The following is a 12,132-nucleotide window of genomic DNA, read 5'->3' on the forward strand; positions in this document are numbered from 1 at the left end:
CAGGTTGTCCCTGCTCCTGCAGGTGTTCCAAACTGCTGCAGGTGTTCTGCTGCTCTGCGGGTGCTCTCCTGCTGCTGCAGGTGTTCCCTGCTCCTGCAGGTGTTCTCCTGCTCCTGCAGGTGTTCTCCTGCTGCTGCAGGTGTTCCCTGCTCTTGCAGGTGTTCCAAAGCGCTGCAGGTGTTCTGCTGCTGCAGGTGTTCCCTGCCGCTGCTGCAGGTGTTTCCTACTGCCCCACCTCTCTGCTCTCAGCTGCTGGCTGTGGTCCCCAGCTCAGCCTCTGCTTTTAAGGGGATGGAGGTTGGAACGCTGGAGGGTCAAATCCAGAGCTGCAGGCTCAGGGTTTGTGGGACAGACATGGTCAGCAGACACCTCAGGGAGGTCTCTCACCTGCCCTGCTCTGCTGAGCTCTGTGAGTGCTGGTTTACTCCTTGCACCCCATTTCATTTGGGGTATTTGTGTGTGTTCTGCTCCCAAGGTGCCTCAGGTCTGTGCTGCATCAGCAGGAGCTCCCCAGGAACCTGGGGCTGAGTCTCTGGGGCTCTCTGAGGGAGCTTTGGGCTGGAATTCTCTCAGCACAGGAATTTATTCGAATAAAGTGGAGCCTAATGAAGCTTCCTGAGGAATTTGCATTCCTCAGATTTTCCCTGCCCTGAGCAGCAGAGGCTGGGGAGCCTCAGTTGCAGGAGCTCCTGGTGTCCTCCCTGAGGCATTCCCAGGAGCAGGGCTGGGGGCTGCTCCTCCCAGGGATGCTTTTGGAGGCACACAGGGCTGGAAATCCCAGTGTGCTGAAGGAAAAGTGCCCCAGGCTCAGCCCTGTCACTGGGAGGCTGCTCCTGTGAGTGCAGAGTGGAGCTTCACACCAGGAAACTGCAGAATATCATCAAGCAGAGAAATGCAGAAATGATCCTGGAGCCCAGGAGATGGCCTGGGAGATCTGATGGAATACAAAGAAGGGGATTTTTCATGCTTGCCTGGAGAAGTTAAATCTCTTTCTAGACAGTGTTCATATTTGGTTGCTTGACCCGAGTGACTGAAATGCTACTATTCGTTAAAAAAATAATGAAAACGTGAAATATTAAAAAGAATTAAAATAGACTTACAAGCCTTTAATGAAAATTAGATTCAATGGATGCATTCTAAAACAAACTCGGGCTGAATGGATGTCTCCTGGGTTTAGGGGTTTGTGTGATGAATTCAGAGAGTGCCAGAACCCAGCAGTGCTGGGGTCCCAGCACTGTTTGTGAATAGCAAACTGCTCTGAACACAAGATGGGAAAAGTCTTTACCCATCATTTTAAGGTCTCCGTGGAAAATACATTTTTCATTTGCAAATTAACCTAAAATTTAAGGGGACTCAAATGGAAGGTTAAATAAATAATGCACAAGCTACAGTGAAATGCTGTATTTTAAACTGGAAAAAAAAGGCATTTTCATATTTTGTATTTTGAATAAATAGTGTTGGTTCTTCCCTCAACACAAACTGGCATTTCCCTGGGTGTGGCTGGGCTTGTTCTCCTTGCTTGCCAGAGGATGAAGGGTTTGTCACCACAGTTCTTGGTTTGTGCCTCAAGAGCTGAGACAGCTGGGGGGGTCTGAGAAACCCCTGGGAGGGCTGGGGGTGTCCTGGTGGGAACTGGGGTGGGTTCCTGGTGGCACTGGGGCTGTGCACCCCATCCCTGGGGCCATCAGGTGTGAGCTGAGCTGCTGCTGTCCCCCAGGCATCTCCCGGCTGGACGATCAGATCTTCCTCAACAGGAACCCAGGCGTGCCCTCCGTGGTGAAGTTCCACCCCTTCACCCCCTGCATCGCTGTGGCTGACAAGGACAGCATCTGGTGAGGGCTGGGGACATGGGGCACAGCATCTGCTGAGGGCTGGGGATGTGGGGCACAGCAGGGACAGCAGCTCTGAGGGCTGGGGGTCACATCAGGGATAGCTGTGCCCCTGTCCTGGCTCTCTCAGCAGCTGGAGGTGTTGAGATCCTGCCCTGGCAGGGTGGGCAGGCCCTGGCACAGGTGCCCAGAGCAGCTGTGGCTGCCCCTGGATCCCTGGCAGTGCCCAAGGCCAGGCTGGGCATTGGGGATTGGACACCCTGGGACAGTTGGGGTGTCCCTGCCATGGCAGGGGTGGCACTGGGTGGGCTCTGAGGTCCTTCCAGTCCAAACCATTCCATGATTCTGTGATGTGTTGTTAATCAAACTGTGCCCAGCTGCAAAGGAGAGATCCCAGACTGGGTAAGGAGTGCCTCTCTACAGCTGGCACAGAGAACTGGAAGCTCAGTGTTTGTTCCTTCCGCAGCTTTTGGGACTGGGAGAAGGGGGAGAAGCTGGATTACTTCCACAACGGGAACCCCCGGTACACGCGGATCACGGCCATGGAGTACCTGAACGGGCAGGACTGCTCCCTGCTGCTCACTGCCACAGGTGAGGGACACTGTGTCTGTCCCATGGGGGCCTGGGGACCCTGCCAGCCCAGGTGAGCTGCTCTGGAATCTCTTCTGTCCTCCATGGACTGCTCCAGCCCAATCTTCCCCCCCTGTGGTTATTAATTGTTGTGGGTCTCCAGGATGAGGTGAGAGATGAGAATTGACTCCAAGTTCTTAGAAGGCTGATATATTATGATATTCTGTTCTATCCTATTCTATTCTATGAAATGGTATACTAAAACTATACTAAAGAAAGAGAAAGGAGCCATCACAAGGCTAGACAAGAATGATCATAAAATCTCGTGACTGCCCAGAGAGTCCGACACAGCTGGACTGGGATTGGTCATTAAGTAAAAACAATTGACGTGGAACTAATCAAAGATGCACTTGTTGGTAAGAACCCCCCAAAGCACATTCCAGAGGAACAAAACATGGAGAAGCTGAAGCTTCCCAGCTTCCCAGGAGAAGAAATCCTGGTGAAGGCATTTTTCAGAAGATATCACAGTGACAGCCCTGCACTGACCTCCTGCTCTCAGCTCAGGAGGATTTCCAGGCTCAGACTTGCAGGTTCTTCCTGGCAGTGCTGAAACCTCTCAAGCAGAATTTCCAAGGACTGACCAGTCCAACACCTGCTGAAGCCATTTCCACCTGAGTCTCTGCTTGTCATTGCAAGGCTGTGGTCACCCCTGCTGTGGCACACCTGGGGAAAGGTGATTTCAGCTGGATAAAGGTGATTTCAGCTGGGGAAAGGTGATTTCAGCTGGGGAAAGCTGCTGCCCAGAGCTGAAACTGTGCAGCAGCCAAAGCCCAGGAGCTGCAGTTCTGTTCCTTGAGCTGTGTTCACGTAGAGCAGGCAGGACTCAGCCTCAGCACCAGACCCCTCAGGTTTCCCTCCAGTCCCTGTCTCACCTGAGCAGGGGCTGCATGAGGAGATCTTGCCCAGTCTCTGCTCTGCAGAGCTGTGAGTCAGATCTGCTCCTCTCCCAAGGAACCATTCCAAAGCTGGCACTCAGAGTGTTTTCAGCAGCTTCTCCAGCTCAACTGCACAGGTTGGGTGGAATTAAGGGAGGGGGAAGGGGAGCTGAGAGAGCCTTTAGGACATATTTCTTTCAATTTATTGATTCTTAGCACAAAAGTTTCACAGATGGGGAGCAAATTGAAAAAAATACACAATGTTCTTGAAAGATTTGCTGCTGATGGGCTGGGCTTTGATGCTGCTGCCTCCATGGGGCTGTTCTGTGTTGAGTGGGTACTTGTGTGGCCCTCGGCACCAATCCACAGATGAATCCTGCAGAAAATGAATGTCAAGGAACTGGAGAGACACTGAATGTCAGGGGTTGTTCAAGGGAGGAGAAAAGCTCTTCCAGAACAGCTCCAGCAGAACAAAGCCTTAGGCTCTGTGGATGTAAATTAGAGAGGGAAAACAACTCCAAGAGAAGGTGTTCAAGTGACACTCTGGGCTTTGGGGTCTGTGTGACTTCAGCTCTGCTTCTCCTCTCCTTCCTGCTGCACAAGGAGCTGCAGGACCAGCAGTGACTTTGCTTTGTGTTCTTTCCCTGTGCTCCCCCAGACGATGGTGCCATCAGAGTGTGGAAGAACTTTGCAGACCTGGAGAAGAACCCAGAGATGGTGACAGCCTGGCAGGGGCTGTCAGACATGCTGCCAAGCACACGAGGTGGGTGCCACTGAGGTTCCTGGGGGGGGAAGCTGAAAATGCAGCTTTGTGGGTGGCACCTGTGACCTCCTTTAGCCCCAGCTCCCATTTTGGCTCCTGTTCTTCCCTGTTTATTGTGGGTCAGGGGGTGGCAGAGGGACGTGTGCTCTAAATCTGGCACGTGCAGAAGGACAGCACAGTGAGACATTGGCCTGCTTGGAATGTCAGGAAAGCTGGGCAGAAAAGGGTGTAAAAAGGAGCACTGGCATCCAGCCACACGTGGGATGCAGCCAGAAAACCAGTTTGTGTAACCCTGAAATCTGTTTTTAGGACATTATGGGAGGTTCTAGGATGTTAAAGGAGGTTTTGGGATATTAAGGGAGGTTTTAGGATGTTAAAGGAAGTTTTGGGATATTAAGGGAAGTTTTAGGATGCTAGAGGAGGTTTTAGGATGTTAAAGGAGGTTTTGGGATATTAAGGGAAGTTTTAGGATGTTAAAGGAGGTTTTGGGATATTAAGGGAGGTTTTAGGATGTTAAAGGAGGTTTTGGGACATTTCAGGAGGTTTTAGGATGTTAAAGGAGGTTTTAGGATGTTGAGGGAGGTTTTGTGCTATTAATGGAGGTTTAGGATATTAAAGGAGGTTTTGCAGCATTCCAGGAGTGGGTGTTCCTCCTTCCCAGACCCCACCAGGTGCTAATGCTCAAATTCTCTGTCACTTGAATATTTCTAATCAAGGCTGCAGCTTTTCCTGGCTGTGCTGTGGCTCAATCAGCACTTGCTGGGATTGATGAGGAGCTGCTGGAGGAGGCTGCCTGGCCCATGCTGTGCAGGAGGTCACATGAGATGACCACCATCATTCATCCTGACCTTCAAAGCTGACAGTTCTCATTTCTGAGCTGATGTGTTCATCGCAGGAGCCTGACACAGCCCTTTCGGCTCTTCATTGCATTTCCTGGGCTGCCTCGTGTGTGTTGTTTCCCCAGCCCCTCCCCTGTGTCTCGGGGCTGTGTGTGAGGCTCAGGGCACTGCCAGGACTGATGGGGAGCTGCAGGAGCTCAGAGCTGCTGTGCCAATGGCAGAGCCTGGCATTTCCAAGGTGGCAGCAGGGGCTGCTGTGAGCAGCAGGGCCTGGCTCTGCAGGGCCCAGCAGTGCTGACAAGTTGCCCTTTGTGTCACTCTGGAGCTCTGTGCCAGCCAACAGCAGCTTTCCTGGCTGCTGGGTGATGTTTCCCACCCTGGATTCAGGATCCTTGGAGCTGGGAATGCCCTGGGCAGGGAGGGTGCTGGGCTGGAGCTCCCTCAGCCCAGTGCCCCTGTCCTGCCTTCCCTCCACCTGCACTGGGCCAGGGCAGAGCCTCTGCTGCTTCTGCCTCTCTCTGGACAGGATTCAACACCCAGCAAGGATTTTCAGTGTCTGACACTGCTGAGAGAGCTCTGAGAGCTGCCTGGTTCCATTTGCCAGAACAGGACTGGGGAAACTTTTCAATCTCTTCTCTTTAGGATTGGGTTTTTTTTTTTCCCTTGGCGTTTTCTTTCCCTGGTGGACTGAAGCAGTCTGGGGCCTGTTTGCTTTGCCTTCCACCTTCCCAGCAGACTGGGCAGCAGGGAAGGACAGATCTGTTTGTGGAGAGAGGAATAAATGTAGCCACTTCAAAAGAGCAAAGTGGAGCAAGTCCCCGTGGAGATGAGAGCCTTCAGAGTCATCTGCTGCCAAGCCCACAGCTGTGCTCCAGCACTGCCTCGCTGAACTCAGGATGCATTTTGAAGCTGCAGAGCTCAGGAGTTTTAGTGGAGTTTGTTCGCTCCCACTATTGATTTCCTTCCCTCCCCTCCCAGCTTTTCCCCTGTGCCATAATGTCACACTCACCTCTGGACTGCTCTTGAGAACAGCCAGAACTTGACTTTCAGGGCCATTTCCACACTCAGAGACGGAGAGAGGAATAGGTAATACCTAAACTCATCCTTTGGAGGCTTGGGAGCAGCCCTGGGTTGTCTGGGGTGGGCAGTGACACACTCAGGGCTGCCTGAGGGGGAGAGCAGCCCAGGCAGGCACAGAACTGGCACAGGCAGGCACAGAACTGGCACATCCAGCACAGAGCTGGCACAGGCAGGCACAGAACTGGCACAGGCAGGCACAGAACTGGCACATCCAGCACAGAGCTGCCACATCCAGCACAGAGCTGGCACAGGCAGGCACAGAGCTGGCACAGAAGTGGCACATCTCCTCTGGGAGGGCAGAGCTGGGCTGGCACAGCTGCCTCCCTGCTGCCCTCCCAGCTCTGGGCGCACAAACCCTGAGCCATGGCAGCAGCCCCGAGCTCCCAGGGATCTGTGCAGCTCCCAGGAGCTCCCTGGATGTCTGTGTGTCTGTCCTGGCAGTGCTGGGAGCAGGGCCCAGCCCCAGGAGGGCTCCTTGCTGTGTGCTCCTGCTGCCCACAGGCTGCTGTGCTGCAGGGAGGGAGGGAGCCATGAGCTGCTCTGGCTGCTGCTGCTGCTTCTCTCACGTTCCTGCATTCGAGTTGCTGTTTCTGGTCCCTGTGTGCAGCTGGGTTCTGCTCTGGCTGGCCCTGAGCAGCACCCCCTGACCCTGTGTCCCCTGACCCTGTCTCCCCACAGGTCTGGCCCGCAGGGTGTCCATCTACCTGGACAGAAGCAAGCAGGGAGGTGAGTGCTGCTCCTGTTCCCGTGCTCGGGGGGGTGGCCAGGAGCTCTCTGGGCTGGCTGGGTGGGGTTTGGCTGTGCTTTGAGGGATCTCTGGCTCCTGGAAAGCTTTCTGCCCCCTCTGCCGTGCCCTGCCCCGTGTCTGTGCCCGTGAGGAGTGCAGGATCTGTGCTCCCAGGGCAGGCACAGCCCTGCTGGGGCAGGAGAATCTTCCTTAGGTTCCTGTCAGCCTCTCTGAGCCCCCTCAGCCACAGGAGGTGGGGGGATTTGGGACTCTCACTTCTCCAGGGACATTTCAAAGCAGAAGGGTTTGGGAGGGAGGCTCCAAGTGGAGCCAGCACCAAGCTGCTGTGGGGCTGGCTGGGGTTTATTTGTGAAGATCCTGTGGACAGGAGGTGCTGGGGTTTATTTAAGATCCTGTGGACAGGAGGTGCTGGGGTTTATTTGTGAAGATCCTGTGGACAGGAGGTGCTGGGGTTTATTGAAGATCCTGTGGACAGGAGGTGCTGGGGTTTATTTAAGATCCTGTGGACAGGAGGTGCTGGGGAGTCTTTCCCAGCAGCCTCAGAACCGAGGACCCTTGGCAGAGATAAACCACAGGGGAAAGAGGGGAAGTGTAGGTTGATCCATGGCAGTAGTTCCTCCCTGGGAGGGTGGGCAGGCCCTGGCACAGGTGCCCAGAGCAGCCCCTGCATCCCTGGCAGTGCCCAAGGCCAGGCTGGAGCAGCCTGGGACAGTGGGAGGTGTCCCTGCCATGGCAGGGGTGGCACTGGGTGGGCTGTGCCCAACCCAGATCCTTCTGGGGTTCTGGGGCTGTGACAAATGTCACAAATTCCACTCTGCTGCATGGAGGGAAGGTGGGGGAAGTGCCCAGCCTTGTCCCACAGAATGTGCAGGGTCTGTGAGGCTCTGGATGCTGGCTGGATCCCACGGGGGTGGGGAGCAGATGGTTGATGTGTCAGGGCATCCCTGGTGCTGGGGGCGTCACCTCAGGATGTTCATCAATTATTGATCTTTGCTGACTGATCAGAGCTGGCTGGGTCTGCACTGATTCATCAGCCAGGCTCCTGCCAGGGGCTGATTCAGAGCTCCTCAGTGCACTTCAGCACATCCTGTGGCTCTGGGAGCCAGGGCAGGAGCGAGCACAGCTGATGTGTGGCTGCTGCTGCTGCCTGGCTCTGGAAACCCCCAGCCAAGGCTAAAATTAGCAGGGCTTGGCTGCAGGGAATCCCTGGGCAGGAGCAGGAGCAGGTTCAGGGAATCCCTGGGCAGGTTCAGGTTCAGGAATCCCTGGGCAGGTTCAGGTTCAGGAATCCCTGGGCAGGAGCAGGAATCCCTGGGCAGGTTCAGGAATCCCTGGGCAGGTTCAGGGAATTCCAGAGCAATCCATGCAGCTGCCCAGGGCAGGGCAGAGCCATGAAATCCTTCTCCAGCTGCCTCTGCCCTCCTGGTGACAAGGGCAGCCCCAGCATTCCCCTTTCCCTCTGCAGAGCTGTGCAATTGGTGCTCTCCTGGCAGCATCAGCGATGCTTGGATCCTGCCCCAGCCCTGGAAGTGCCCCAGGCCAGGCTGAGTGGGGAACAGGGGGACAGGAGGGGACAGGGGGACAGGGGTTGACAGGGGGACAGCTCCAGGAGCTGGTCAAGGCATCAGCCTCAGGCTCATCCTGAGAGCAAGGGGCAGAGGGAGCAGCAGGAGCTTCCCACCCCTCCCAGGAGCCCCCATCAGCAGGGAGGGCTGACACAGCTCTGGTCAGATTGTTTGATGGCAATAAATTCACTGGAGAAATGGCAGCTCCAGGGGTTTGTGTTCTTTTAATTGAATTCCCAGCATCCCAGCTCCTGCTGTCCCTCGCTGCAGAGCCCTTGGCAGGAGGAGGGGGACACTTTTTGAGAGGATGTTGTAGAAATTAATGATGAGTGAGGTCATCCAACCCTCCCACTGCTTCCTGGAAATTGAAGCAGGGATGTGCTTCACTGCTCAGCCAGGAGGGCCCGTGATTAAAAATGATCACTCAGAGTCCAGGATGCTTTTGGTTGTGTTCTGTGGATATTCCTGACTCCTCTGAAATGCCAAGGACAGCCTGGCCACGTTCCCTGGCGTTCAGGGCAGTGCAGATGTTGGGAATGCAGCTGCCTTCACCACAGTGGTGCTGGAGTGCATCCATGGAATTGTCCCATCCAGGCAAATGTCTCTGGCTCAGGACAATGCTGAGGGAGCAGCCGTGGGCAGTTCCACCTGCAGGAGCAGCTGCTGGGGTGGATAAACCCAGCCACACAGAGCTGCCAGGGCTGCCTTTGCAAGGCTCAGCAACAAACAAACAAACAAACAAAAAAACCCAAACCAAAAACCACCAACACCTCCACCAGAGCCATTTAAAAACTCCTTTCCCTGAGCTGTGGAAGGTTTGCTGCTCATTATCTAAGAACAAAATATCCCTTAGGGGAGAACTGTGCTCTGAGCTCCTGATGCATTGCAGCAGTGCAGGGCTGGGAGCAGCAGCATTCCAGCAGCACTGCGCTGTGCCAGGGGCTGTGCCAGCTCTGCCCTGTGCCAGGGGCTGTGCCAGGGCTGTGCCAGCTCTGCCCTGTGTGCTGCTCTCAGCAGCTGGGACAGTGACAGGCCAGGCAGAGCCAGCTCTGGGGCTGGGCAGGTGCTCAGGAGTGCAGGAGAAGCTCAGTGAGGAGCAGTTCAGGTGCTCAGGTGTTCAGAGGGGCTCAATGAGGAGCAGCTCAGGTGCTCAGGTGCAGGAGGGGCTCAGTGAGGAGCAGCTCAGGTGCTCAGGCGTTCAGAGGGGCTCAATGAGGAGCAGCTCAGGTGCTCAGGTGCAGGAGGGGCTCAGTGAGGAGCAGCTCAGGTGTTCAGAGCAGCACCTGTGAGCAGGAGGAGCTCAGGAGCAGCTCAGGGGCTCAGTGAGGAGCAGCTCAGGTGCTCAGAGGGGCTCAGTGAGGAGCAGCTCAGGTGCTCAGAGGGGCTCAGTGAGGAGCAGCTCAGGTGCCAAGCCCAGGAGCCAAAGCCCTGTGAGTGGGCTGCAGGCTCAGTTGTAGCATCCTGGAGTAGGACCTCTGTTAATTAAACAGGAAATGATCATTAGTATTCAATCCCACGTTCACTCCTCATCCCAAAATGCTCTGAGTTGAGCATGGAAACATGAGCCAATCCTGGATCATCTCTGCCATGCTTGTACATAGAAATAGTTCAGCTATTTCTGTCTCACTCCATACTGTGAGTGCCAGCTCTGGATGGAACATTTCACAGTCAGAGGAAGCTTTCCTTCCCCTCACACACTTCCAAGTGACTGACATTTCTGTGCAAGGGCTTTTCTGCTCCTCACACAGGTTGGAGTTGTGCTTCAGCACTCCCAGTTGATCCCTTCTGGCCAGGGCACACTGGGGTGCAGCAGGAGCAGAGCCCCCAGCCCAGGGCTCAGCACAGGCACTTTGCAGCCACCACCTCCAGGCAGATCCTTGCTTGGGGTGATCCAAATCCTGCTCCTGCCTCTTCCAGGGAGCAGCAGCTGAGCTGAACTGTTTAAGTTTTAATAAGAAAGGCAGGAGCTGCAAGGTCTCCAGGCTCACCACAGGCAGCTCCATCCCTGAAGTGTCCCAGGCCAGGCTGGAGCAGCCTGGGGAAGTGGTGCCATGGCAGGGGTGCAGTGAGGTGGTTGTTAAGGTCCCTTCCAGCCCAAACCATTCCAGGATTCCATGATCATCTCCCTCCTTTTATTCCAGCCTTGTCCTTTCCATCTGCTCGTCTCTCATGGCAACCTTGGTGTAATCCCTGCGGAGCCTCTTCCCTCAGTGAGACTTTCCCTGCCCCTCTGTGTCCTTGCTGAATATCCTCAGGGACACACTCCTGACAGGCACACCAAGAGAGGCACCAGAAATGCCAGCTCTGCCCCCGAAAACACCAGCTCTGCACCCAAAAATGGCAACTCTGCCCCCAAAAATGCCAGCTCTGCCTCCAAAAATGCCAGCTCTGCCTCCAAAAATGCCAGCTCTGCCTCCAAAAATGCCAGCTCTGCCTCCAAAAATGCCAGCTCTGCCTCCAAAAATGCCAGCTCTGCCTCCAAAAATGCCAGCTCTGCCTCCAAAAATGCCAGCTCTGCCTCCAAAAATGCCAGCTCTGCCTCCAAAAATGCCAGCTCTGCCTCCAAAAATGCCAGCTCTGCCTCCAAAAATGCCAGCTCTGCCCCCGAAAACACCAGCTCTGCACCCAAAAATGGCAACTCTGCCCCCAAAAATGCCAGCTCTGCAGTGAACATCAGTTGTGGGAATCCACAGAATTAGAGGGAAAATCAGAGGGTTTTGGGGAAAGCTGCAGAAGGCAGGCCTCAGATACAGCAGAACTGTGATTGGAGCTAAGCAGCAAACATGAGATAGGTCAGCAGAAAAATTATTTAAACTGTAGAAAAAGCAAAGGCAAATAGAACAACGGCCTGTGCATTAATGCTTGTCTGAATAGGTCTCTAAGCTACAGAAAGGGTTAGGGTTAGGTTAGGTTATCTAGCAAGATATTAGGAAGGTTAAAGCTCAATAATGGAGCTCTGTGCATTGTGTTTGAAGGCTCACAAGCAGGTATTGTATTTGAAATAAACAAGCATTGTTTAACCAAAGGTACCTGTGCTTATAGTGGTTGGATGGAACTACTGTCAATGTGCTTTTGCTTTGTGGGATTGGGCAAGAAGCTTATAAAGTGAGTTGTAACATTAAGTTTTTTGGCCTGCTGTCTGGGATGTGAGCTGCTGGCATCTTCCCATTGTCATAGCCATGGAATGAGACTGATGCTGGAAAATCAAACAGCTCGAGGCACGTTCTATAGCAGCCCCGTCCTGTTCACATGTGTAAATAACCCCCCTTGCTGGCATCAATCAGTGACCCCCTGGATGTGGCAGGATCAGGAATCCACTCAGATGTGGTGCTCAGGCAGGAGACAGGGGCAGTGTTTTCTGTGAAGCTGCAAAACAAGGTCACTCCATCCCCTGGAGCAGAACTGGCTGTTCACAGGCTGTGCTGCTGTTCCCTTTGTGCTCTGGATGTTCTGTTTGTGCCGTTCCCTTTGTGCTCTGGTGGCCCTTTGGTGACAAAGGAGCACCTTGGGGCAGGCCTGGTGTCCTGCTGGGGATGGTTCCTGCAGCAAACCCAGCCAAAGGCACGTTTGTACCTCGTGGGCCAGCTCATTGTGGGGCGAGAGCCGGGGATGGAGGCGCTGAGGGTGCTCGGGGCAGCAGCTGCAGTCCTGCATTGCAGAGGGCTCTGCCTCCAGCCCTGGCTGCTTATGAAACTCTGCTCAGCACCAGAGACCCGGGCTGGCATCGAGGAGAGGGTGGGCAGCTGCTCTGGGAGGCTGGGATGCTGCTCTGAGAAGCAGGGATGCTGCTCTGAGGGGGAGGG

At 54.6% G+C, this 12,132-nt stretch overlaps 1 protein-coding gene across 2 annotated transcripts in view; it reads left to right on the forward strand.

The window, feature by feature from the left end:
- Positions 1 to 12,132, forward strand: part of RPTOR (regulatory associated protein of MTOR complex 1) — a 105,682-nt gene that overhangs the window by 81,693 nt on the left and 11,857 nt on the right. For both annotated transcript variants that reach the window (XM_031064651.1, XM_031064652.1), the window contains exons 26-29: positions 1,718 to 1,832; positions 2,296 to 2,420; positions 3,993 to 4,097; positions 6,695 to 6,742. In XM_031064651.1, coding sequence (XP_030920511.1) covers positions 1,718 to 1,832; positions 2,296 to 2,420; positions 3,993 to 4,097; positions 6,695 to 6,742 — 393 coding nt within the window. The remainder of the gene's footprint in view (positions 1 to 1,717; positions 1,833 to 2,295; positions 2,421 to 3,992; positions 4,098 to 6,694; positions 6,743 to 12,132) is intronic.

This window comes from Geospiza fortis, unplaced genomic scaffold, assembly GCF_000277835.1.
Source record: "Geospiza fortis unplaced genomic scaffold, GeoFor_1.0 scaffold546, whole genome shotgun sequence".
NCBI classification, from domain to species: Eukaryota; Metazoa; Chordata; class Aves; order Passeriformes; family Thraupidae; genus Geospiza; species Geospiza fortis.